The 24,967-nt window shown below is 48.4% G+C and overlaps 11 protein-coding genes across 11 annotated transcripts; 6 read left to right on the plus strand and 5 right to left on the minus strand.

The window, feature by feature from the left end:
- Window positions 1–229: 229 nt before the first annotated feature.
- Window positions 230–1,291, plus strand: BGW36DRAFT_457739 (UbiA prenyltransferase family-domain-containing protein; the record flags this gene model as incomplete). Its single annotated transcript, XM_046221988.1, has 2 exons — window positions 230–301; window positions 365–1,291. 2 exons carry the CDS (start codon window positions 230–232, stop codon window positions 1,289–1,291), a joined length of 999 nt encoding a protein of 332 aa, XP_046076498.1.
- A 795-nt stretch (window positions 1,292–2,086) lies between these two features.
- On the minus strand, window positions 2,087–3,216 carry BGW36DRAFT_288404 (alcohol dehydrogenase; the record flags this gene model as incomplete). The annotated part of the gene is made up of 2 exons (XM_046210570.1): window positions 2,087–2,338; window positions 2,386–3,216. 2 exons carry the CDS (start codon window positions 3,214–3,216, stop codon window positions 2,087–2,089), a joined length of 1,083 nt encoding a protein of 360 aa, XP_046076499.1.
- Window positions 3,217–3,519: 303 nt separating this feature from the next.
- On the plus strand, window positions 3,520–4,813 carry BGW36DRAFT_87344 (uncharacterized protein). Its single transcript, XM_046222660.1, has 2 exons — window positions 3,520–4,494; window positions 4,544–4,813. Exons 1-2 carry the CDS (start codon window positions 3,814–3,816, stop codon window positions 4,718–4,720), a joined length of 858 nt encoding a protein of 285 aa, XP_046076500.1. The 5' UTR covers window positions 3,520–3,813; the 3' UTR covers window positions 4,721–4,813.
- Window positions 4,723–5,572, minus strand: BGW36DRAFT_87364 (uncharacterized protein). The gene is made up of 2 exons (XM_046222661.1): window positions 5,326–5,572; window positions 4,723–5,266 (listed from the first exon to the last, which is right to left on the minus strand). Exons 1-2 carry the CDS (start codon window positions 5,359–5,361, stop codon window positions 4,907–4,909), a joined length of 396 nt encoding a protein of 131 aa, XP_046076501.1. The 5' UTR covers window positions 5,362–5,572; the 3' UTR covers window positions 4,723–4,906.
- A 650-nt stretch (window positions 5,573–6,222) lies between these two features.
- On the plus strand, window positions 6,223–9,054 carry BGW36DRAFT_369403 (uncharacterized protein). The gene has a single exon (XM_046215132.1). It carries the CDS (start codon window positions 6,476–6,478, stop codon window positions 8,957–8,959), a length of 2,484 nt encoding a protein of 827 aa, XP_046076502.1. The 5' UTR covers window positions 6,223–6,475; the 3' UTR covers window positions 8,960–9,054.
- Window positions 9,055–9,099: 45 nt separating this feature from the next.
- On the minus strand, window positions 9,100–10,475 carry BGW36DRAFT_393809 (uncharacterized protein; the record flags this gene model as incomplete). The annotated part of the gene is made up of 3 exons (XM_046217848.1): window positions 9,100–10,121; window positions 10,177–10,356; window positions 10,415–10,475. 3 exons carry the CDS (start codon window positions 10,473–10,475, stop codon window positions 9,100–9,102), a joined length of 1,263 nt encoding a protein of 420 aa, XP_046076503.1.
- Window positions 10,476–11,823: 1,348 nt separating this feature from the next.
- On the plus strand, window positions 11,824–13,804 carry BGW36DRAFT_287941 (flavin-binding monooxygenase-like protein; the record flags this gene model as incomplete). The annotated part of the gene is made up of 2 exons (XM_046210540.1): window positions 11,824–12,490; window positions 12,558–13,804. The coding sequence occupies 2 exons, from the start codon at window positions 11,824–11,826 to the stop codon at window positions 13,802–13,804; spliced, it is 1,914 nt and encodes a 637-aa protein (XP_046076504.1).
- Window positions 13,805–14,160: 356 nt separating this feature from the next.
- On the plus strand, window positions 14,161–16,706 carry BGW36DRAFT_369406 (uncharacterized protein). Its single transcript, XM_046215133.1, has 6 exons — window positions 14,161–14,290; window positions 14,342–14,413; window positions 14,466–14,888; window positions 14,979–15,200; window positions 15,273–15,550; window positions 15,603–16,706. Exons 1-6 carry the CDS (start codon window positions 14,181–14,183, stop codon window positions 16,220–16,222), a joined length of 1,725 nt encoding a protein of 574 aa, XP_046076505.1. The 5' UTR covers window positions 14,161–14,180; the 3' UTR covers window positions 16,223–16,706.
- A 530-nt stretch (window positions 16,707–17,236) lies between these two features.
- BGW36DRAFT_443742 (putative D-amino acid oxidase) lies at window positions 17,237–19,018 on the plus strand (the record flags this gene model as incomplete). Its single annotated transcript, XM_046221626.1, has 5 exons — window positions 17,237–17,691; window positions 17,747–17,900; window positions 17,972–18,248; window positions 18,307–18,406; window positions 18,463–19,018. 5 exons carry the CDS (start codon window positions 17,237–17,239, stop codon window positions 18,524–18,526), a joined length of 1,050 nt encoding a protein of 349 aa, XP_046076506.1. The 3' UTR covers window positions 18,527–19,018.
- A 395-nt stretch (window positions 19,019–19,413) lies between these two features.
- On the minus strand, window positions 19,414–21,794 carry BGW36DRAFT_287786 (uncharacterized protein; the record flags this gene model as incomplete). The annotated part of the gene is made up of 4 exons (XM_046210533.1): window positions 19,414–19,762; window positions 19,836–20,097; window positions 20,138–20,580; window positions 20,632–21,794. The coding sequence occupies 4 exons, from the start codon at window positions 21,792–21,794 to the stop codon at window positions 19,414–19,416; spliced, it is 2,217 nt and encodes a 738-aa protein (XP_046076507.1).
- Window positions 21,795–23,069: 1,275 nt separating this feature from the next.
- Window positions 23,070–24,802, minus strand: BGW36DRAFT_423052 (putative MFS transporter; the record flags this gene model as incomplete). Its single annotated transcript, XM_046219784.1, has 5 exons — window positions 23,070–23,271; window positions 23,351–23,548; window positions 23,614–24,380; window positions 24,428–24,583; window positions 24,638–24,802. 5 exons carry the CDS (start codon window positions 24,800–24,802, stop codon window positions 23,070–23,072), a joined length of 1,488 nt encoding a protein of 495 aa, XP_046076508.1.
- Between the last annotated feature and the right edge of the window lie 165 nt (window positions 24,803–24,967).

Raw genomic sequence — 24,967 nt, forward strand, 5'->3', positions numbered from 1 at the left:
ATAAGACTTACGATAAGATGTATATTATCATTTTATTTAGATGCAGGCGCAAAAGAGCGATAAGCGGCTGTTGGTCAGAAGCATTTAGACTGAGTGATATCTTGTTCTGAAGGCAACGGGGTTCCTGATAACACTAAATCTGAACCTGGTCTGGTACTATGGTCCATATCTGATGGCTAAAAATTCCAAAACTTAAATACTCTATTGTGTATATCTTCAGTCTGGGAGGATGACAGCGACCCCGGAAAATGTTTCGACCAAGAGCAGGCAGGAAGATCTAGCTCAGTCGACGCTTCCTCCAGTAAGGACATCAGTCCCTCATAATTTACAGCACCAAAACCGGTCCTAATAGCGGAGGTGATAGACGAAAGGCGCATTCCCTTTACTGAGTTTTGCAAAAACACTCTGGCTGTTTACTGAAAGCGACTTTGCGACGTTCGTTTTTCCCGACACCGTGTTTGGGATATTTGCTGCCCTTTCCGGCCCTTTACTGACTGGCAACGCCTCCCCTGACCTCCTACAAATACTAAGGAGACTTCCATACGTTGTGTTGTGGAACTGGCTGAATCTACTCATCTTTGATCTTGCCAATCAGCGACATCCAGAGTCCATTCTTGAAGATTCGATCAACAAACCATGGAGGCCGCTGCCGTCCGGCCGCATTAGCGTCTCCCAAACTAGACATTTGCTTTTAATCGCACTTCCAGTTGTACTAGGTATAAATTATTGCCTGGGAGCTTGGGAGGAAACAATACTACTATTCACCTTGACTTGGATGTACAACGATCTTGGCGGGGGCGATGATGGCTTCATTGTTCGTAATATCATCATAGCTGTAGCCTTTTCCCAATACAATAAGGGAGCATTACGCGTTGCCACGGGGGAGAATGCTGTCTCTCCGGCAGCATGGTGGTGGCTGGCTGTGACAAGTGGCGTGATAGGCACGACAATGCAAGTTCAAGACATGAAAGATCAAGAAGGTGACCGCGCGAAGAACAGGCGTACTGCACCATTAGTTATCGGCGACGGAGCAGCACGATGGACAATAGCGATTCCTACGGCAATCTGGTCCTTTGCATGCCCGATATTCTGGAGGCTCAGTTTTCTAGGCTACGTCCTGCCTGTTAGTATTGGGATGATTATTGTCTTTAGGATATTACTATTGAGAAGCTTCATTGCCGACAAGCGCACTTGGTGGCTCTGGGCTGCCTGGACTGGAATCATTTGGATGACCCCTCTATTCAAAGATTACAGTGTGTTTGTTCGGTTTCTACACAATTTTCGGAGTTGAAACTATTCCGAAAGGTGGATATTCGTGATAGGAACTCTGAAAGGACTATGGACTAGATAGACTTGTGGAACGGATTTGTTGTCTTAAAGATCAATCGCTAGTAATTAGCAGCGTACTCTTACCACTATTTGCATTTCCACACCGGACAGAATTATCAGGTCTCAATCCAGGCTGCTGTAGTGTCCATCACGTAGAGTTAATTATGTATGAGTTCTAAAACTGAAGACGATTAAGGATCTCCCCAGCTTGTCCAATAAGAAAGCAATCGGTGATAATGGATCTTTTTGCCCGCTTAGGATTATGTCTGCATATGCAATTTGACGATCTTAGTTTGGTAGAGGACAGTAAAGAATATCAATTGATCTATTTATAGAATACTTGACAAATATACTGCAGGATGAGGCTGAAGTAGACAGCAATACCTTATATATGTATTTACAGCACTGGCTGTTATTTATCTATATATACTTCTTCTATACATAATCTCCAGACCAACGTGGAATTAGGACCAACACTAAATCGAAACTGGCAAAATTCCATTATTTCAAGTATCTTAATAAATCCACCAGCTGGCTGTTGTCTTATGTCAATTTAGAAAAGACTAGAAATGTGTAATTCATAACGAATTTGCAGAGAATGACCTGCATTTCTTTGTTGCGGTATCACTATGACGTTACAGTCGAGCGTAGATTCATACATTTCAAGACTTTTTAAATGACCTATTTTGAATCCAATAGTGGACTATATCCAATGCATCATTATGTACAGTTCTGTTCAGACTCGTAAAATAAACAATTATAGCTTTTCGCCGAGGTTACTCTGAATTGCCTGTGAGAGGGGAGCAAGCTCAACCATCATCTTGCCAGTATTGACACCAGCGTACAAATCAACCAATCCCTGCGGACATGCTTCTAGACCACCCTTGATAATATGTTCTTTCCGCTTGATTTTGCCCTCGACGAGCCACTGGCCGAGCTCTTTCAATGCTGCTGGGTACTGTTTGGCATAGTCGAACACGATGAATCCTTGCATGGTAACTCGTTGGCCCTACATCATTAGTAATGCATCAAAGATTTATGGGTAGAATGGCTTACAATGATCATCATAATACTGCGTGGTCCCTCAGGCTTCGCAGCAGAGTACTGACTGATATGTCCGCAAATCGCAAATCGCGAAAACGGCGCCGCCAGTGCCAGACACGCATCGAGGATTTCTCCACCGACATTGTCAAAATAGACATTAATATACTCTGGACAGGCGGCCTTGAGCTGTTTCCGCCAGTCCTTGTCCTTATAATTAATCGCCGTATCAAAGCCCAGCTCTTCAGTCAGAAACTTGCATTTATCGGGACTTCCAGCCAGCCCAACAACGCGTTTTGCGCCCTTGATCTTGGCGATTTGCCCAGCTACCATGCCGGTCGCGCCCGCAGCGCCGGACACGACGACCGTGTCGCCTGGCTTGACTTTTCCGACCTCGAGAAGTCCGAAATACGCAGTCAACCCCGTCAGGCCGAGCACGGACATGGCGTCTGTCGGCGTGCAGCCAGGCGGCACAACGACTCTCTGGGCTTTCGCTTCCTTGGCGGTCAAGAGCGCATACTCTTGCCAGCCGGTCGATGCGACCAGCCATTCGCCGGTCTTGAATTCGTTCTTCAGGCTGCTCCCGACGCTGACGATTTGAGCCACCGAATTGCTGCGCATCACATCGCCGATCAGGACTGGCGCAATGTACGATCGAGTCGCGGTGAGCCATTGCCGCATCGCCGGGTCAAGGGAGAGGTAGTGCACGCGGACGAGAACCTTGTCGTCTGGGATGGGCTCCGCGATGGAGGTGTTCTTGACGGCAAAGGTGCCATCAGTGAGGCTGGGGTCGATTGCCGGGGCGGGCGTCTTGGAGTAGACGATTTGTTTGTTTGCGATGGCCATTGTAGATAAAAACCGATTGTGTGTAAGTTAATGTTTTGCGTTTTGACAGACGGATGAACACTTAAAATATCTCTTCAACTCTCAATCAAAAAGCTGGAAAGTACCTCGGCTCGTGGATACGTCCGTAGCATCTCTATATGTGTAGATGATTAATGGTTAATCCGAATGAAGCTTAAGCACGGCGCTTTTACTGCTTTCAGCGCTGCTGCGCGGGGACGCCGAGGGGTTCTAGCTTAGTCATGTGGGTGACTAAGCTGCACAATTCTGGCGACGAGTTATGCATCTTTCTCTCCGTTTTCTGATTGTTGTTTGGTCTTCGTCCAGTGAGTACTGAGAACTGTCGAGTGACAATATGACAATTTATTATTATCCAGCCTAGCTGCGGTGGCGCATAATACGAAGCCTAACATGCAGAGTGCAGGGTTATACGTAGGTCGATGGCGGCAATCATCATCGTGACGTCAAGAACGATCGATGAGAGAAGAATATAGAAATATATCAATCAGCTGAGGATGTGATCCGGGCCAGTCGATCAAAACAGCAGAACATAGTTCATACCTCATATTGCCACGATAGGACCATTCCACACGAATCACAATGTCAAACCCCGTCTCAGGAGGAGGGCCTAACATCCCCAACCCCAGTCGCTACGATACCAGATCAGCGAGACGCACCGCGGCCTCGCACCAGTCTGATATCGCAAACCAACTCGACCCCCGCGCTGACAGCTACCTGGATAACCGCGCACAATACCCCCCAGGAACGACGACACAGGGTAACGTTCAGGCCGGCGCGACGACTCTTGCCGCCAATCCCCAGGCGAACAACCTCGGCCCCTACGAATCCGATTTGAAGAGCACGCTTGATCCACGTGTAAACAGGAAGACCGGCGAGATGGGTACCAGAAGCCAGGGATTAGGCGCTTCTCAAGAGCCTGTTTTGGGCCGCTCAAATGCTGAGCGAGGGGCTATCGGCGGCGGCCCTGTGGGAGGCGCATCGACGGGTTCGCCAGCTGCTCCCACTGCTGCGGCCTCGTCTGATTATCCTCACGAACGATCGATGTACAATCCTGCGAGCGGCTCCGGCTTCACGCCGGAGAGGGAGAAGCGAGATGCTGGAACCAACCCGAACTATCAGGCGCCGACCACAACGGCGGGGACAGCTCCGAACCACGTGCGCACTGATACTTCGGGCACATTGCCAGGCCCGACGAGTGAGAAGGATGCAAAGAAGGGACAGTCCGATAAGGGGATCAAAGGGGCAATTGCTGGTATTCACGTATGTAGTCATGTTTATCGTTCGGTTGTTCTAGCGCTGATTTGAGCAGGGTGCTGGTGAATCTATCAGAGGAACGGTCGGCGCGGCGATTGACCGTGCATTCAATGACCAAGAAGGTGTCGCCAAGAATCAGGCTATTGCTCGTGAGGGCGAATGGGAGGTAAAGGCAGGAAGATTTGCCAATTCAACTAAGCAGCGCGAGGGATTCAAGTCCGACCGTCAGTGATTATATATTTACCTCACATGTGTTATCGACTGGACATATCAGAGATTGTTGTATTTGACTGTTATGAAATGTATGCATTGAAATCCCGCTCGCCCTGACAACGTATTCAATTAGCAAGCATATTACAAGCGAATAACGGCACGGAAACTCACCTTCACAACCTATCCATGTTGTTGATATTAACCCTTACACCTCCTTCCCCTTAAACCTAACTACAACCTTCTCCTTCCCATCCCGCCCAACCCTCACCTCCAAACCAATCCCACACTGCTCTAAAATTGCCTTTGAATCATCCATTTTCGCCAGCTCCGGACGCCGCTTGAGATCATCGATTATAGCCATGGTGGTATAATCGATTCCAGTGGTAGGACTAGCACTGCCAGGCTCTAGCAGATCCCGCATCGCCGCTGTCGTCTCACTGTAAGCCGTGTTGAAGCGGTGAGCGTCGTTAGAGAGAGTTTGTAAGACGGGGTCGTGTGGGTCGATGATGCCATCAACGTCGGTTGGTTCTGTGGGTGTTTCGCTGGAGGCTTTGCGTTTGAGAGGCTGGGAGTATCAATATCAATATGTACCTAAGTGAGAGATGGGATGGGTTGTAGACGTACGCGAGAAGGGGCAGGAGAGGCGGAGGATGGATTCATTTTCGCAACTTAAGTCTGGGGAAATGCAGTTACGACGTAGTGATATTCTCGTAGAATGGTGTTGGTGAGGCGAGTGAACGATGCAAAGAATATTATTACAGGCCAAGAGTCAAGTCGATGAGAAGGCAGGTACCGCCGGTACCCGATTTAGCAAGGCCCGTGACTTACATGCTGCAAACAAATACATCAATTGATATGTAATGCGTGTTTGATATTGTTACAGTAGATATAATAACAATCTGAATTGGTGTTCTACTACATGTATATACTCTGATCGGAGACGACAAGCAATTGACTATGCTCAGGGCGTAAAAAACAGTACAAAATAATGTACAAGATAGTTATACATTGAATATTGAAGTTATTGCCAACAGCATGCTCTAAAAATAGTAGTATCTTATCATTGGCCAGATTCTCCTATCTCTTTGACATCAGTCTGCATAGTTCCCACTAAAAGCGTCTAGTCGGGCCCACCCAACCACCGAGGCTCAAGATCGCAGTTATTCATAACAATAACAAGCAAGGCTAAGCCAGCCAAGCAAATACTAACAGTACACATATGCATGATGGGATAATGACGATACATATGTAGGAGAGAAACACAGAATACCATGCACCAGTCTATCTCCCCGACCAACCCAGCGTCCACCGTACAGGGTCCGCCGTAAGCAAACCGGCACAGCCCGGAAGGGGGGCGGCAAATCCTGTCTCTGGTTTGCTCCATTGACGTATAGGAGTCAGCCCTGTTCGCAGGCCGCTGAAGCGACGAATAAGAGGCTGTGCTTGTTGTGGAAGCTTGCCTTTTTTTTCTTACCTTTTTTTGGTGGTTCTTTTTTTTTTTTTGCTATTTAAATCAGACCCCGCTTCGCTTCAGCCTCAGCTCAAGATAAAGCGCCTGAGATAAAAAAAAACATAAAATCCCGTTTGATGCCGCGCAATCCGCGCAATTGTCGACGAATGTGACGGGCATGGGTTCGTATCTGTTCGTGAACATCGCCACGGGTCCAGAATATTTAGAGGCTGTGGCGTATACTCGCGACGACAGTAGACTTCAACACACGGCACGAAGCGAGGTGGTTGGTTTGCGATAAGGAAAAATACTGCATAAGCAGAGATGGCGACACAAAGCATCAACGGGGTGGTGGTCACGCCCGTGCAATGCGCAACATCGCACGACACGACTGAGTACCAGCAGTCTTCTTCCTCTTCTTCTTCTTCTCCCCCCGAGCAGACAAAGCTGTCCGACAGCGATGTCTCGGACGAAGACGCAGCTCGACAGGTTCCCGACGCAGAGGCCGACCAGGTCGAAGATGTATTGGGAGTCAGTATCGGGCGCGAGCAAAGCCGTCTAAAGGCGCGCCAGACACCCGCAGAGGAGAAGTCGCGCGCGATTGAGAGCTCTGGCGGGTATTTCAATGCTGTGCCTGCGAGTCAGTATCTCTCGCAAATGACCGAGGAGCCGGACGAAGAGCCGCAGTCGGAAACAGTAACAGACACCAAGACGGCGAAGGAAGGGCGTTATTCGTTTACGCGGTCATTGCTGAAGTCTAGTTTTTCCGGACGATCGCGAGCGTCGTCTGGCGATTCGATTTATAATCTCAACCTAAGGAAATTCTTGCCAGATATTAGCTCGATTAGCTCGCTCAGCGCACTGACGAAACGACCGGGCTCGCCCTCGATGAAATCAAAGTCGCTCAATATAGCGCGAGCGCGATCGGCGAGTAGTCCTTTTTGCGACTCGAGAGAAGTCGACCGGTTAGCCAGGATAAATGCTGCCGGTATAAATACCTCGAGCGAGGAAAATGTCGCCACCTTGGGACCGATGCAGAATGTCAGAACGCATTCTTACCAGCGACTTCCAGCGACAAAGAAACGCCAGGTACGACCATCTGTGTCCGACGAGAGCTTATATGTGAGGAATCTGTCACGAGCGTCGACGCTGGAAAATCGCCCTCATTATGAAAATATTCATTCAATGGTCAACAGCCGCTACAAGGCAATCAAAGACAGTCTGCAAGATTCGAGCAGCAGGCTTCTCAGCATGCCCAACTTCAACCTCCCCGACTTTCGAAACGAGTGGTACCCATCCCGCTTCCTCGGCGATTACCAGCGCAAGGAACCAGGGCAAGTCGACCAGGCCCTAAAAAGCAGCCCTAAAGTACAAACCTGGCAGAACTCGCCCTACCCAATGCTCGACCAAGCCGCGTCGCGCATGGAAGGCGACGTTGTGGTTATGGGCGGTTACCGCGGCTCCATTCTTCGCTCTGCAAAACCGCCGCATCGCCAGCTCTGGGTCCCCATGAAAGTCGGCTTGAATATCCGCAAGGTCGACCTCGAAGTCGGGCTCAGCCCAGAGGATGAAGAACGCATGGAAGAAACCATCATTGCCTCCGAAGTCCTGTCCCATATCGGCCCTGTGGATATCTGTCGGCGACTGCTCCAGAGACTGCGCAAGGCGGAGAAAAACCGGCCGGGGAAGCTGCGCGTTTGGGACTATGGGTATGACTGGCGCCTAAGTCCGCATCTGCTCTCAAAACGGCTTATAAAGTACCTAGAAGGGCTACCCTGTAACTCCCCAGATCTTCCACGGGAGAAGCGAGGCGCGTACGTGATCGCACATAGCTTGGGGGGTCTCATCACGCGCCACGCGGTGAACCAACGACCAGAGCTCTTCGCCGGCGTCGTTTTTGCAGGCACACCGCAGCACTGTGTGAATATTCTCGGGCCGCTGCGAAACGGCGACGAGGTGTTGTTGAGCTCAAAAGTGCTCACTGCGCAGGTCAACTTCAGCATCAGAACCAGCTACGCGCTGCTGCCCGATGATGGGCGCTGCTTTATCGACAAGGTCACGAAAGAGGAGTACTTGGTTGACTTTTTCGATGTCAACAATTGGGACGAGTACGCCTTGTCGCCGTGCATACGGGCGCCATCGGTTCCCGCTGGGAATGACACAAAGAAGGGTTTAATGGACAATCTCCAAACATTCCAAACATTCCCAAAGATCGGACTTGGGAAGCGGTTGTCAGTAAAGCTCGGAAAGCCGAAGGAAAAGGACCAGGAAGAGATGGTTGGACCTGACACGGCGCAAACCACAGCAGGGCAAGCGGTAGGAAGTCTCGAGGGCGTTGTCGGGCCAAACACGGGTAAAAGCGGTGCCGTCAACTCGCAGGTGGCCGCTGCAACATGCACGATCCCGCGCAAAGACGCGATGGAGTATTTGGAGCGCACGTTGAAGGAAGTCCGGCAGTTCAGAGAGGAATTGGCGTTCAATGAAGCGCATCAGTCGGCGAACCGGTATCCGCCGTTAGCGGTGCTCTACTCCAAGGCTCTGCCCACCGTGTACGGCGCAAGAGTGCAGTCGAGGGACTGTATTAAACAGGTCGATGCGTATGATGACCTCGCGTTTGCTGCGGGCGACGGGGTTTGTCTGGCCTCGGCGGCGATGCTGCCGTCTGGATACCGCGCGATCAAGCACGGTCTTGTCAGGTCGGACCGAGGACATGTTGGGTTGTTGGGCGATTTGGAGGGCGTTGGGCAGTGTCTGATGGCCCTGATAAACGGGAGAAGGGCCGGCGTCGGCCTGGGTGCAATTGTTTAGTCGTGTCTACGATACCCTGTGAATACTGAATACTTTAGACAGTGCTGTATTAGATCACGAGATTTATGAAATAGATATATATACATATATACAAATATATATATATATAATTATTTTCGCAGTCCACCATAATTGTTTGCTTACGCCAGATCAACCTGAAGAGCCCGCACTGTTCGTATTCGCCCCTTGAGGAACAGCTCGAGTTCTGCAGCTTTCACCTCATGGATCTGATTTCCGTCCTTGAGCTCCCATGCGTTGGAGTCAAGTCGGCGTGCCAACACCTTACTTGGCCAGAATCTAAACGGCACCGTGGCCTTGTCAAACTTGTTGATCTTGCGGTCTTTGACCGACTCATGAATCCATTCATTCGTGTATCCAATTTGCTCGTTTCCGTCAAGATAGGCTAATGGGGTGCGGTTCTTCATTCCAAAAAACAGCGCCTCCATGTATTGTGTGAAATGCCAATAGTCTTCCTGGCCCAGGCTGGTGGCCCAGGGGATAATGGCGTCTTCCATTGCCGGCGCCGGGTCCGGGAAGAAATAGTCCAGGTTGAAGTCCAATTGATTATTTTTAGTGCAGTGGTGAATCATCCACGCGAGCGCGATGTTTGACAGACGAGGATCTTCCTCGCCGCCACCGATGTCTCCATGCGCCCCCGAAAACCATACCTGGAGAAGCTGTTGGTCGGGAACTTTCTGGGGAGAATGCCAGAGAGTGGGAGAAAACGCGCCTCGTCTTTCATCCAAGGATAGTGCATGAAAGGCATAGCGAACGTCAGGCGAGAGTATGGTGTTGGGAAGTTCAAACTTCTCGCCAAATAGACGAGCTGTGAGATGAAAGTCATGAAAGCCAACAGTATCAAAGACGCCGATGACCTGGATTGTGAAGCGAGGTAAAGGAGGTCGAAACCCTAGTCGTGCGCGGGTCTCGGCGTCGTATCCCAGCTTCTTGTTCTTGTAATAGTCATTGTAGACAATGCTGAAATTGTCCATGCCACGGTTCGTCAAAAGGCCCATGTCGGCCACTAGCCCAGCCACGGCGCGGGCTGTATAGGCGCCTCGCGAGAAGCCGAAGAAATAAATTTGATCGCCCTCGTCAAAGTTTTCTGCCAGGAAGGCATATGCTGCTCGGACATTTGCGCTGAGCCCAGCTCCGGACATACCTAGCAAATTAACATGGCGCAACCAAGGCAGGCAGATGATATCAACAATACGCACCTCCAATATAGCGATCTAAAACACCCGTGCCGACGCCCTTCTGGTAGTAGGTGATTTGGGGGACTAATGTTGGCACGCCCTCAATAACCACTTTGGCATATCCGTTAATGGCACGACAGATGCGAGTGATATTGGTGACTGGAGAGTTGATTTCTGACGATGTGCCATCCTCCCACGTCCCTGTGTTACAGATAATATGTTACAGATATGCATAATTATTTGTGATCTGAGAACATACCGTCACAACATACTATCAGTCGCTTATGCCGAAATGCTCTGTTTTCAAGAATACTAACCATATTGTCCACTAATGTACATGGCCGAATCGCTTCGGGTGCTGTCTCTATGGGGGACCCTGGGTCTTATTTAAAAAGATGCAGCCTACCCATTTGTTCAGTATTCTTACTCTGCAGGGGTGTAGCTCGTTTCTTTTTCCTTCGATACACCACGCTACGCACCGAGTCCGACTAATGAAGAGCGGCTGAGCTGAAGATTAACGCATGCATTGCTACCAGCTCCGCGCCGGGACTGATCACACGCCATTGCCCAATCATCCACCGGCGAATGCACACGATCCATCGCCAGCCCGGCATCTTGGCGTTCTCAAGTCCAACTCAGAACAGACATGCTGCGCCTATACGACTGGCTGCATTAGCTGAGTGTGCATATGTCCGAGAGTGGCTTTACCTAGATCCAGCTCCTGGCATTCGGAGATCTGGTCAGGCTGATCAGCTCCTCCCATTTCTACGGCCTCGTCAAGCGTCTAGCGTGCCCGGGATGTTCGTGCACAACTTAGTTGACTCATAGTTTGCACTAGCGCGTGGTTTGGTGCGAGCGATCAGACCGTCGGCTGTCTGGAACGTATTCGGTAGTTGACTGGAAGAATAAGTGAGCTGAGGAGAAATCAGAGTCGTAAACATTAAACATTCTCGGCGCTGTAGAGTATTAGTAAGTGGCTCCTTCCCCAGACAGCGGGGGATCGATCCACTAAGACTTCAGTCACGCCTTTAATGTTATACTTTATCTATTAGTTAATATTTAATATTATTGATATCAACTGATATTTCCGTCATGTTCTATTCGAGACCGACTATTCCACATATGCGGGTTATATCCCATCTTTCGGCAGACCTGCAAGCTGGCCGTAAGTAACGTCGGTGCTTTTATTTCAGCAGTGTTTATCGATATCTACATTGCCTAAGGCTCATATCTTCATACCAATTGATGACCTTGGGGAGCTCTCATTGTCATTAAAAAAGAATGAATCTCATTGCGATGATTGGACGCATCTAATATGCGGGGTTGGTATCTTGGCGCTATATAAAAGAAGTTCAACCATGCGACACCAACATCTAAGCAATAACATCTGAGCAAGAATGAACGGTATTGGTGGCTGGAAAAATCAATTTTAATCAATTTTGGACGAATGCAGCGTAATTGACAACGGGGAGTAATATTGGATGTAATATTACGTGGATACAGCCTGGAGAATTGAGACGGCCAAATCACGTAAGTATGCCGAGGCGGGGTTTGCATGATGCTTGTGTGACCACTCAATATATAAGCATGCCCACACCACACTATCAATTGATGCTCCCCCTCCATAATCACAAGTACTTTCTACGTCTGCATCTGATAATTTGAAGAATGGCAGTAGAAGTTGGCACAGTTGGTACCGTCCCAATCGTCTCCAAAGACCGTATCGAGGCCGGTTCAATCAATATCCCCATTGGCAAGCTCCCCACATCGGTCTACTGTGAGGACACGCAAACCACTCGTTCTGCAGGCGATATCGCATCCCGCGTTATCGATGATCTGAACAGCGCCCTTGCAGCAAAGAACCCCCAATCTGTGGCAAGCCTCTTTGTAGACAATGGTTATTGGCGTGACCATCTGGGCCTGTCCTGGGACTTTCGCACCTTGAATAGCCGGCAGAAAATCGCAGATTTCTTAGCTGGTGGTATACGACTCGAAAAAGTCGAAATCGACAATTCCAGTCCCTTTAGAGCCCCGCATTTTGGCCCAATAGATGGCGGCATTGGCGAGGTCAAGGGTGTCGAGTTCTTCATTAACTTCACGAGTGATGTTGGATCGGGGTTTGGTGTTGCCCGGTTGGCAGAGGTTACGAAAGACCAATGGGAAATTTTCACGTTTTATACTGCGTTGCAGAACCTAAATGGCCACGAGGAACGACTGAGACATCAGCGACCAAGGGGCGTGGACCATGGAGGCGACCCTACGCGTAAGAACTGGCAGGAAAGAAGGGCCGCTGAGAGCAACTTTGACGGCAAGGAGCCGCAGGTGCTAATAATCGGTATGTTTAGATTTAAACCATCAACCCTGCGCTTGACTGATTGTGCTGGCTGATGTGCAATGAATAGGTGCTGGTCAAGGCGGTCTTATCGCAGCTGCTCGTTTGAAAATGCTTGGGGTGGAAACATTGGTAATTGACCGCGAGGATAGAATTGGGGACAACTGGCGGCGAAGGTACCGTCAATTAGTCTTGCATGACCCCGTCTGGCTTGATCATTTACCCTACATCCCGTTCCCACCGACATGGCCAATCTTCACGCCAAAAGACAAGTTGGCGGACTTTTTCGAATCTTACGCTAGTTTGTTAGAATTGAATGTTTGGACCAAAACAAATTTGGTCTCTTCATCCTGGGACGATGATAAGAACCAGTGGACGGTCACTTTAGAGAGACAGCAACACGATGGAAGCAAGGAGTCTCGCACGTTTCACCCCCACCATGTAATTCTTGCTACAGGACATTCTGGAAAGAAGAATTTCCCCTCTTTCAAAGGCGCAGATGCATTCCAGGGCGACCTTTTATGTCATAGCTCCGACTTCCCTGGCGCCAACCCAGCCTCCAAAGGGAAAAACGCCGTTGTTGTCGGCTGCTGCAATTCCGGACATGACATAGCCCAAGACTTCTATGAAAAAGGCTACAATGTGACCATGGTTCAAAGAAGCTCCACGCTTGTGATATCCTCTAATGCCCTTGTGGAAGTCGGTCTGAAGGGTCTCTATGAAGAAGATGGTCCACCGACTGAAGACGCCGATGCGTGGCTGATAAGCTTGCCTAGCGAGATATTAAAGGGCCAACAAATTAAAGTCACAAAAGCGCAGAACCAATTCGACAAAAACACCTTGGAGGGCCTGAAAAAGGCCGGTTTCCAAGTTGATATGGGTCCTCAAGACGCCGGGCTCTTTCTCAAATATTTTCAGCGAGGTGGGGGATACTACATCGACGTTGGCGCCAGCCAGCTCATTGTCGACGGCAAAATCAAAATAAAACAGGGCCAGGAGATCTCACAGGTCCTTGCAAATAGCATTGAATTTGCCGACGGCTCCACCTTACCAGCGGATGAGATTGTCTTTGCGACGGGATATCAAAATATGCATACAGAGGCAAGAGCCATTCTCGGTGACGCTCTAGCAGACCGTGTTGGCAGCGTCTGGGGGTTTGACAAGGAAGGCGAATTTAGGTCTATGTGGAGGCCAAGTGGACATCCAGCATTCTGGTATATGGGTGGCAATCTGTTTTTCTGCAGGTATTACTCGAAGTTCTTAGCACTGCAGATCAAGGCCATTGAGGAGGGGATTAAAAAGGAGGGTTCGAGGTGAAAAGATTAAGAGGAAAAGTCGGATTCACAGAGCCTAGTATTGCGGATCATCGAATAGGGCTTGATAAAGATTGTTGTTGTTTGTTGGATGGTTTTGTTTTGGCAATAACGACGCCATTCAATGTTCTGCTAAGCTCGTCAAAGGAAATATATATATATATATATTAATTGATTTCTAAACCCTTTCCGAGTCTGTATTAATTGCTTGTATGAGTATTTCCAGCTCCTTGTAATAGCCTTAGATATAGGCCGAAGAGGCCCACCACGACCAATCACAGACCGGCATTGTGTGCTCAGCCTCACAGTTATCCGCTTTACCAGGAGATCGACGGCGGATGCAAAAACAACTTCTTTCGAGGAACATTAACTATGCAAGCATGGCGTCTGAGGCCTGGACTGCGGAACTGAGCCCTCTATCGAGAACTTGCCAGAATTGCGCCGATTCAAAGGTCCGATGCGTTCGTAACGGAGAAGAAGTCTGTACTCGGTGTGTTACCCCTGCTGCCTAATTTAATACCAGTTCTGATGAAGAGACCAGATGCCGCCGTTTGGGCAAGGAATGCGTTGAACGCAAAGCACGCCGTCGCTTTTATGGATTTCAAAAAGATTTGTAAACATATTTTTCTAGTCAAACCACATTGCCTGGCTAACGCACGAAAAAGAAAGATTAAGGCTCTCGAGTCTAAGATCGACGAACTCAAGAGGACGCGAACTGCTTCATCTAGGAGTCGCAGTCCCAATAGCGTTGATAGCATAGATGCAGCCCCTATTCACATAGCCGAGGAAGATGTCATCGACCATGGCTTTCTATCCATGGATATGGCTGAATCTCTGGTCCATACGTTCAAAAATGACATGCTTTCACATTTCCCCTTTGTCATTATTCCTCCCCTCGTCAGTGCTGCAGACCTCCGTCGAGAAAAGCCATTCTTGTTCCTGGCCATCCTGGTGTCGGCTTCATTTCTAGATGTGGCGCTGCAGCGAGCATTAGATGCCGAGGTGAAGAAAGCTGTGGCTTCTCATATGATAATCAACGGGAAGATATCGTTTGATCTGCTCCAAGGATTGATGGTGTATATTGCGTGGTAAGTTTAATACCAATTACCCTATCTTCTTCTTCCCCTTCCTTTTGCCCTATTCCGTGCAGTAGATATGTGCTAATACGGATTTTGAAGGACGCACTATCATGCCCGACCGCATCGCTATTCCCAATTCATGCAACTGGCCATTAGCATCATTATTGAGCTACGTCTAGACAGAGCGCCACAAACAAAGACATGGAAGACCGGTATCCGATTTGCAGATCAGCCTCCCTCGGAAATCGAAACCCATACCCGGCCGTACTGGGGTCTTGATGAACAAAGAGCCATTGTGGGGTGCTACTATCTCGCTTCTACGTAAGTCACTTCTAGATTTTGCTTTATTTTATAAGATCGAATACTAAACCACTCACTTATAATTTCTCACAGAATCTCAATTCTTACTCAAAAACAGTCCAATTTCCCTCACACACCGTACATAGAAAGTTGCAGCAAGTCCGTATACAATGCAGGGGGGGCTCCATATGACAAATACATGTTCTATATCGTTCGACTACAGGTTTTGGCGGAGAAGATCGATCGATTATCTATTCGACATGCCGTAGAATTTGGAAGTCCGGGCTCGGCCGCCGAGTTGTACGTGACATCTTTGAAATCAGATTTGGAGACATTTGTTGCTGAACTGCCCTTTGGGCTATATGATTTCCGTGGGTCAATTTTCCGTTGACTGCAATCCAAGGCTGACAACTCCGTTGATAGCGCTTCTTGCCATACAGTTCCAAACAGCTGAGCTGTGTTTATATCAACTCAGTTTATCTGCAATTAAGCAGCCGATACTGACCCATGCTCCACCTGGTAACAGGTTCGGAGATGAATTTCTGTATGCTGCATTGGTTGCAGCTTCATCGACCCTTAATGTATATCTTTCACTACCGTCCGCGTCCGAAACGGCATTGAGCAACACCCAGTGGGTGCAACTGGGATTTGCCATGATTGTAGGAAGTAAGTTGATTGCTACTGCGAGTTCCAAACTGGGGCCGGAGCCAGCCGTTGCTCAGCGTAGAGCCTCGTGGATCAGCACTTTGGAACAGTTGAGATTGCGGATTAGTGTGCTGGCCACCGCTCATACAAGTCAGAGTAGAGATCGCAACGTTTTCGATTATTTTCAGCAACGCGTTGTTTATATTCAGAGGTGGTTTGACAGACAGGACGCTCCAGCAGCATTGTCTATTCCCACAAGCGATTCAGAAGGATTTATGTATTGGGAAAATCGACATGATCTCTTCGCGGACATAAACTTTGAAGACTTTTTCACATCCCCAGAAGATGAGCATTTAAATGTCGCTATCGATCGGATGATGAATGGTTGGGTAGGATGACAGCTTGTCTGATCATCGGTTTTATTCTCGCAATGCAGCACTTCATATTCCTATATGGGAATGTTGGGATGTTGGGGAGTCGCTCAAGACCCTTTTCCTTCCAGTTTGATTATATTGGTAATGAGTAACGAAAAAATTTAGTCTATATTGCGTCTTGGTAACTTATAAGGATTACTAACCCCTTCCTTCAATTCACACTGCAATGTTGAGAGAGTGCGAATTGGGGCTGAACTATCTCCGTTCCGAAAGTGTCAGACTTTCTCTTTTTCTTTTTCGGGTAAGTGTGATGTATCTCCGAGCCGATCTAAATTGTTTATATTCAAGATTACCACACCGTAGAACCAGACATGCATTACACTACCAATATTATTAAACTATCTAGATTTCACCCTTCTCTTTTTGTTTATCATCATGACAATTCTTTCTTTCGCACTCGCTCACACATTTGGTATCAACAGCGGAGACTGCATTGAGACAAGCGTTTCGTGCGGTGTATTAGGGCAAAAATGAATTCGCGGATACTGGCACGCCAACTTGTGTTTCATAGATGGATCTGGATAAGTTCAAATATGGTGGCACTGCTCCAGATTTGTTTATCTTTGAGTTGAATTGCAAAAACGTGTCACCACCGTAGAGATTCCTGCTCTGAGAGTGAATTTGGGCAAGGGGATTAAGTAATGGAAGTTTGTTCAACTTTACTGTATCTCTACTCCTTTCACCTAATATATATACCCCTTTTAGGTAGTTTTGTTTTCCAATTCTTTTCAAAGCTTGGTTACGTGAAGTATTTTTTTTTACTCGAAAGGTAAGGCCTAGTATTATATCGGATATGAAATATCCGGCGATAACCGTGGTCTCCACTATCCAACAATCCAACAATCCAACAAACAACATGCAATCAACTGTTGACTCATCTTAAACGAAAGCAATTTGGATAAACATAAACTCTCAGTCTGATGTGTATTTGACAAAACGGTGTCGCCATATTTTGCACACTACGGACTGCTGAATTCTATGGCCAACATGCCAGCATCAGTCGTCATCTTAGGCGCGGGGGTCACCGGTCTCACCACCGCCAACACTCTTCTCAGCCGATTCCCCTCCTCTAATCTCGATATAACAATTGTTGCCAAACATCTGCCGGGCGACACATCCCAGACAGAATACTGTTCTCCACAAGCCGGTGCCAATTGGTTCACTTTTCAAACGGAATTCAACAAATTCGCGCATTACGACAAGGTCACTTTTGAGCGCTTCATCAAAATCGCCGAGGAAAGCCCCGAAAGTGGCATCAAGCGATTCCCACTTAGAGTTGTATCTGGACACGATGTACGAACTACGGAAAACCCTTGGTTTGAGGAGTTGGTAGGTGGGGTGAAGGATGTCCCCAAAGAGGAATTGCCAGAGGGAGCCCAGCAGGGAATGGATTTGGTCACGTTCATGTTTAACCCGAATATTTATCTTCATTGGTATGTATGCCCGCGGTGTCAAAAAGAGGTAGGCATTGCTTACGGGCTTTTGTAGGTTGAATGCAAGGTTGATTAAAGCCGGTGTGAGGATCCTTCGCCGGTCCTACAAACATATCGACGATGTGATGTCGGACTTTCCCCACGCATCAGCCGTCTTCAATTGTACCGGACTAGGTGCGAGAACGCTCGGAGGTGTCCAGGATGAGAAAGTGTATCCGGCTAAGGGAGGTTTACGTTTATCCTACGGAAACGTGCTCGTTACTGACATACGGCGCAACAGGGCCAAACACTGCTCATAGCCGAACCAATAACCCCACTGAAAAGAATGGCTATCTGGACCCAGCCTTCTTTGTTCGGTCCCAATGAATTCGCGCATGTCTTCCCTCGGCCGCTTGGCGGCGGTGTTATCATCGGCGGTATGAGTATTCAGGATCGCTGGGACGAGACTTACGATCCTTCGCTAGCTGAGCGCACGAAGCAAAGGGCGTGCCAACTTTGTCCAGAACTTGGGAAACCCGAGGACTTGCAGATTATTCGGCATAACGTTGGACTTCGGCGTGAGTATAGTTTGATTTTTCGTCAAGTAGAATGGGCTGCTGATTCCATTCTGTTTAGCTGCTAGAACTGGCGGTGCACGTATAGATGTCGAAGAGAGAAATGGAAAAGTAATCGTTCATAGCTATGGTGTTGGAGGAGCTGGGTATCAATCGTCATGGTAAGCGGAGATATCTAATACGAATAACGAAGAGCCATAAACTGACGCGGCAATAGGGGCATGGCTGAACACGCGGTCGATTTACTGGCCCAAAAACTGGGCAGAACAGCAAAGCTGTAAATGAACAAAGATATTGAAATGATGTCGAAAGAGCCCCCGACTGTTTGCACCCAGCCCCTCATGTACAGCGGTCAACATCTAAGGAGAATAATACGAGATACTATTATGTCATGGGAACACCGAAATCTTATTCTAGTGACATTTCGTAGCATTGGGTGCTGGGTTCCTCCGTCTCGGAGGATTCACCTACAAAACAGAGGACCCCCATGCACGCTCAACCTTCTTCGTAACAAAAATAACGCACTCCGACGTCAGATTTTCGTCCTTGTTCGACCATGCGCAACTCACACTCAAGTGTAGTAAGACAGACCGCCAGCGCGAAGGAGTATAGATCATTCTTGCGAGAACACGAAACGGAGCATGTCCGGTAGAGGCGCTGCAGAAGCTGCTACTTCTTGACCCCCAAAAGCCCGACGCGCCTCGTCGTTCTCCTTCTACAGAAGGTCATTCGGTCACCACAATTTTCCACACATACACACACACACACACACACAAACCGAGTCTAACGTTTATTTTATTTTAACAGACGGGTCATTGGTAGCGATTATCGTTGCATACATCTTCAACAGTTTGTGTGATTAAGAATCAAACGGCCCCAAATGTCTGTATAATGGTATAACTTCAAGTCCATTTCAACTTGATGGCATCTCTGTTTATTTAAACATAAATCCACAGCACTGGACAATGCCAGCATCAGCTTGGTCTTCTCTAGGGACGAGCGGCCCCTACTTTTCGTATCGGAGCCCAGATAAGTTATGTAGGTCCATCACACCACATGTCCTCCACTCATCATGTATCCTTTATGTATATGTATATAGAGAATGCGAATACACCATCTCTGGAGGAGACAAAATAACTTTGCTCAGAATGAAATTGGTATTGCGAATCTACTCAAAAGACGACGTAATCAAGTTAGGCACGGTATTTAACCCCACCATGTCAGGCAATGTCTCCCAGAAATTCGAGTCATATATCCAGTCCTCCCCCACGTCTAATTCGTTACTTTCAAAGATCGGAATTCCCATCGGGTACGGACTTGAATGGCTGCTATAATCCATTCCATTGCCCCTGGCTGTGGTCATCTGTGAAGTCCGCAACGCCGCGTTGATAAGAATTTCCAGCAGAGCGGCGTAACGCTGAGACATGTGAATGTCGTCAGGAGCATACTGCTTCATACCATTAATTACTCTCATAATCAGGTCAATGGAAGGGTTAGTACTATCTAACTGCTCCGTCCTGAGAGTGACCTGGGAAAAATGAGTATTATGGGTGTTAGGCTGGAAATTTGTAACGTGCCTTAAGAAGATACAATGAGGCGCAGAGGGTATAAAGCCAGTATCTAACCGCGGCGTATCTGAAAGGCTCCGAAGACGAAAAGATTTGCACGATGAGTTCAAGCATGTTGACTGAGGCTTTCGTTGCCTCTTCCGCGAACTCCGATAGTGACTTTATATAAGAGTTTGAAGAGTAAATCTTTGGTGAGCTCTCGAACATGTGCGCTGCAGGACTAAGTCCGCAGAGACGGGTATAATAGTATTCGATGTCAAGGCAGGCTCCACGAAGGGAAAGGCCTAGTCCCCAACTTTTTAGCATGTGAATATGTAAGTAAACAGGACGTACTGAGCTCACCTGTTTGACAAAGATGGCGTTTTCTTTCCCAGCAATCTAGACCCCGCTTAAAACTATCCCACGCGGTGATTGGAACAACAGGCCCCGTGCCCTGTTGGTTTTTTCTCCAGCTATGAAGAAGTTCTCTTGCTTTGCGCATATGGGGGGCGAGGTCAACAGCGCTTTCCGAGAGTCCATCAGCTATTAGGCTTGAAGCAAGGCGATCGATCTCCACGGAGCAACTGCTCGCTAATTGAGGCTCTAGTCGGAGGCGTAACGCAAGTGCCTCATCAGTGAGACGAATAAAAGTGCACAAGAGACGAGTCCACTCTTTTCGGACGGAACTTCTCTCGCTTAAACCTCTCGAAGAAGCCTGGGCCAACACCTGCTCATCGCCCAAACATCCTATTTCTTGAGCCAAAGAAATGGCGGTAGATAATAGCATCCTATCATCTGTAAGTAATGGAAAAAAATTCAAAAACAGAGCGGAGGCTAACCAAGACATCTTGTTGCTTCTGTATGCTGGAGCCACTATATTGAGTCTTTCTGGTGTACTCGAAGGGTCAGGTCTTCCGTATGATTCCGCAATCCCTGTCGCTTCATCGTCGGAGATCTGAGAATGTGGCTCAAAGAGCTCCAGGTCGCCACAGTCACCAACCAGATCCTCTGGCGAATTAATTGCGCGGGGATGCCATTCAATAAACAACAACATGGCCGCAATGGAACCGAGGCTACGCATTGCTGACGATCCCCAGATTGACGACTGAAAGAGTCGTTGCACCCACGGCCAAGTACGCCAATGAATCCTTTCCGACCTAGCTTGGCCATTGAATCCGCTCAGTGGATGGTACCTGGAAGCTATTGTCACAAGGCTGATGGTAAGCACAGGCTCTTCGGCGGCCAAAATGCCATAGCGGGCTGGTAACGAGTACCATTGCGGTATTATTGGGAAGAGATGCCAAAGCTGTGCGAAGTAGAAGCTCAGGTACTCCACCGCTTCATGCGCCCGGATAATCCCTCTTTTGACCAAGAAAAATCGATCCCAGGAAGTGGCTGATGGTTCTCGGGCTGGATTGACAGATGCAGGTGGCTGTGAGGGTACGTTCGGGCTTTCATGCAAATCCAGCGATCCCCGACCCTTCTTGCCAGTGATTTCATTAGACCCGGCGACTGTAATAAGGTCCAGTGCATCGCATGCATCTAGAATATTTGTCGACAGAATCTGCTCCTTTGTATTCGATCTCCAGTGCAGGTCGCCACAATGGGTTGAAACCACCTCCAGAGTGGAGGAACCCTGGTCTGCAGCAAGCGAACGGATATCTCTTGGGGAAGTTTCTGCGGTCGGTGTCGCGCAAGGAGTGGCCACGTCGGCATTTCCAGAAACGTCAGACGTTGTGCTGCCTACTACCGGTCGCAGCTTCTTCCTTTTCCTCTGATGAGTTGTTCGACAGACCCGAGACTCCTGCTGACAGCGCAAACACGTTACTTCCGTTGATGAGGGCTCGCATCTCTTCTTTTTTTGTCGGCAGTTGTCGCAGGATTGGTATCCCCGTCTTGGGCGGTCATTTCCAGGAGAATGGGATTGGTTCACGGGAAGGAAAGTGATGTCTTGTGAGTTACTTGGAGAAGGGAAAAATCCTGCTGCTGGTTGTTGTCGCATTAGACCATATCATTTGGCAGCAATTGAGTGAAGGAATCATGACCAGAAAATCGTTCCTAGCCACGTCGGAGGTGGTTACCCCGCGGTGGGGAATTCTACCTGGGCGGTCTGCATTTGTGAGTACTGTGCAGTATAGGGCTTTAGTGTCAGCAAAATCCGTAGAGTTCCTGTGGTTGCATAATCGAAAATTAAGCGATATGATTTCTTTGGGTCTACCTCTTTCCTGAATTGGAATATCCGCAGCGTCGGATCTCCGAATTAGGAACAGCCGCCAGAACTCAAATCAGTTGAGCAGGCAGTGTTTTCTAGAGAACCACCCGACCAGACCGGTTGATTGAGAGATTAAACTTTGGAAATTGAGGCGGGGGCTTAGCCCTGCTCCTGGGCTCTGTCAGATTTTATCCTTGTAGGGTGCGACATGTTGCAATCTTTTAACTTTTTCGGCTACGTCCTAACTCGCGGCACTTCGCAGTGGGTATCTTCACGGCTTTGAGGAGTTGCGCTCGATGGTAGCACTCCTCCTCAGGTTGTAGAGCTTTCGCAACCTGAACACTAAACGTTAATATTTATCACTGCACATATTCCTAAATGTTGTTATCGATGCTGCGGTTGTGCGGAGGAGCTATCTGCTGGTCATTCACCGGTCCAGCAATCTCTCCCAGTCCTTTGAGTCAGCAGCTTAACATCTAGCTTTGGCTACTCAAGAAGAAAACTACTGCCAATGGAGCCACCAAAGGAGGGACCATAAAATTGAATATCTTTTATAAACCTTTCAACAGATGACCGTACGGAATAGATTAGATAGATTATTTTGGATGTGCAAGTATCCCTAATTTATCAAAGACTTGCAAAGACATGGTCTGTAGTCTGGAATTGTGTAATGGGCTTAGTGATTAGAGCAATTTACCGCTGGAATCCGTGTGATCTCTAAAAATTGAACAAACACACCCCTTAGCTTTGAAATTCGGTGCGGAGAAAGAGATACCGGCCGTGAAGAGTACGGAGAGAGACCATAGAGTGATGAATCTATCTGACGCCACTGAAGAAATTTCATATATGAATTGTTACGACCCACTTCAATTTAATATCAATATCTCTAAGCCTGAAGATGATATTACTCAATAGGAGCCCTGTGCATCAACGGCGGCTGTGATCATTCTACCCGTCTAGGTTCCAGAAAGAGACGGCCAAGGTAATTAAGGGGCCTGAAGCTCGTAGAAATAATCTCCTCGAGGCGAAGCTGCAGTCCCAGTCTAGTGATAACAGTGAAAGCGCCTAAAGGAGGTATCGGAAAGACTTGTTCTCCCGGTCCGTCAAGTCCTCCAACCCGTGTTCTTGTGTTGGCGGCCCATACTTGCTGTCCCTTCTCTTGTTCTGAGCATACATCAGGGCCCTGAATACCTGCGCTAGAACCAAGCATATCGTGAAGCAGATGACCGTCGCTTGGAAGCCGGGGTCATAGCGCGGGGCATAACGGCTAGTATATCGTTCCAAAAGTTAGGCTCTCAATACCGTAGTTGGCGCATACGCAAAGAGCTTAGCAGGAGACAACTTACGCGTCAAAGGTGAGAGGTCCAACGACATTGCCAAGCGAGTAGCCCATGAAGGTTCCCGCAGCCATGGTGGCTTTCTTTGTGTGTCCAGCCACATTTGAAGTTCCCATGGCAATACATTGGACCCAGGCCGCGGCGAAGAAGTTGATGAGATAAAAGCCTATGATACGAGCGGCGCGCTCGGAGGAGGGAAGTTGCCATCTAGGAGGAAGGATCAATTAGCGATTGGACGATATCTATTATGATTCTTCAAGGCAAAAACATACATCAGACAGCTCCCAAGTATGACCGGTACGCATGCGCCACTCACAACGTAGAGCCGTGAATTGGGAACTTTCCGTCCGATATATCCAGACCCAAGCACGCAGATAAAGGCAAGGGCGCCAATTGGCATATTCAGTAGCAAGGACTGGAAAGTTGTGAATCCCATTCCATTGAAGATAATCGAGCCGAACGTAGTCACTGCCCCACTGCCAATGCTTGACAGGAGTGAGAGGATGAATACAAACCAGAAATGGTAAGACAGGAGCGTCTCCTTGATTTGGTACAGTTTGAAATGGCGGTTCTCGGCGCCTGCATTGTTGCTGCGCACTCGCTCGAGAATGAGGATCCGTTCCTCGGCCGTAAAGCCCTTTGCCACTTGAGGACTACCAGGGAAGACAAACCAGAGGATGATGGACCAGATTAGGGTTACGAGCCCGGCGATCAGATACATGTATTGCCAGGAGTGGAGAGCTCCGCCGGTGATATGACCGAGCCCGTAGTTGATGAGAGGAGATATGATGTTCGATCCACCGCTGAAGGAGTACCATAACGAGGATCGGAAGACCTGTTCCGAGTGGGTATACCACATGCCTGTGCAGAGCATGAATGCTGGCGAAACTCCGCTCTCGATCAAACCAAGCATGAAGCGGTTAACGAGTATACCGGCATAGCTCTTGCATGCTGGGGTGCTTAGGACTACCACGGCCCAAAGGAAACAGATGATAGGGCAAACCTTGCCAACCGTGAACTTCTGGGATAGCCAAGATATCTTGGGATGTCAGATACTTGTCAGAGTTGGGCTGCGAGGCGACGTACAGGGTAACAGCCAGCGATGTACCCAAGGTAGAAGATCAACGAGATCCAGGAGTACTTCAGCCCGTCTTCAAGGCCAAGATCCTTCCTAAGCCCGAAAATGGCAGCCTGGCTAAGAAGTGCCTTGTCGTAGTATTGGAGTGCATAAGTGAAACACATCTAGAAGGAGGTGAATTTTGCCAATCAGGATTGTTTTGCAAAATGGAGACTTACAACGGGCATCAAGAGCATATCTATTTTGCGTAGCAGCTTCCTGTTTGTCTCCTCATCAATAACAGGGATGCCAGGGGACAATTCACAACAGTCGCCCACCTTACCGTCCTTGACGGAAGGATCAGCGACTTCAGTATGCTCAGCAACCTTTAGATCAGACGACATGGTGGATGTTCGGTGCAACAAACTTCAATTAAACTGCATCCTCAGGGATTTATAGCAGACGGTGTCACGTTCGGGCCTTATTGGTTAGCGGAAATGGGGCAAAGTGTGGGGAGAAAGGATGCGATCTGGGGTCGGATATTCCATTGTGGGAATCTCCGCCCGCGC

This window comes from Talaromyces proteolyticus, assembly GCF_021365285.1.
Source record: "Talaromyces proteolyticus strain PMI_201 chromosome Unknown BGW36scaffold_2, whole genome shotgun sequence".
Lineage (NCBI taxonomy): Eukaryota > Fungi > Ascomycota > Eurotiomycetes > Eurotiales > Trichocomaceae > Talaromyces > Talaromyces proteolyticus.

Bases quoted from the DNA above. Each gene is read 5' to 3' on its own strand.
- BGW36DRAFT_87344 (XM_046222660.1), top strand. From the start codon at position 3,814: ATGTCAAACCCCGTCTCAGGAGGAGGGCCTAACATCCCCAACCCCAGT. The intron at 4,495-4,543 runs GTATGTAGTCAT...TGATTTGAGCAG, and splicing joins GGGCAATTGCTGGTATTCAC to GGTGCTGGTGAATCTATCAG.
- BGW36DRAFT_87364 (XM_046222661.1), bottom strand. From the start codon at position 5,361: ATGAATCCATCCTCCGCCTCTCCTGCCCCTTCTCGC. The intron at 5,267-5,325 runs GTACGTCTACAA...TGATACTCCCAG, and splicing joins CCTCTCCTGCCCCTTCTCGC to CCTCTCAAACGCAAAGCCTC.
- BGW36DRAFT_369403 (XM_046215132.1), top strand. From the start codon at position 6,476: ATGGCGACACAAAGCATCAACGGGGTGGTGGTCACGCCCGTGCAATGC.
- BGW36DRAFT_369406 (XM_046215133.1), top strand. From the start codon at position 14,181: ATGGCGTCTGAGGCCTGGACTGCGGAACTGAGCCCTCTATCGAGAACT. The intron at 14,291-14,341 runs GTGTGTTACCCC...TGAAGAGACCAG, and splicing joins GGAGAAGAAGTCTGTACTCG to ATGCCGCCGTTTGGGCAAGG. The intron at 14,889-14,978 runs GTAAGTTTAATA...CGGATTTTGAAG, and splicing joins TTGATGGTGTATATTGCGTG to GACGCACTATCATGCCCGAC.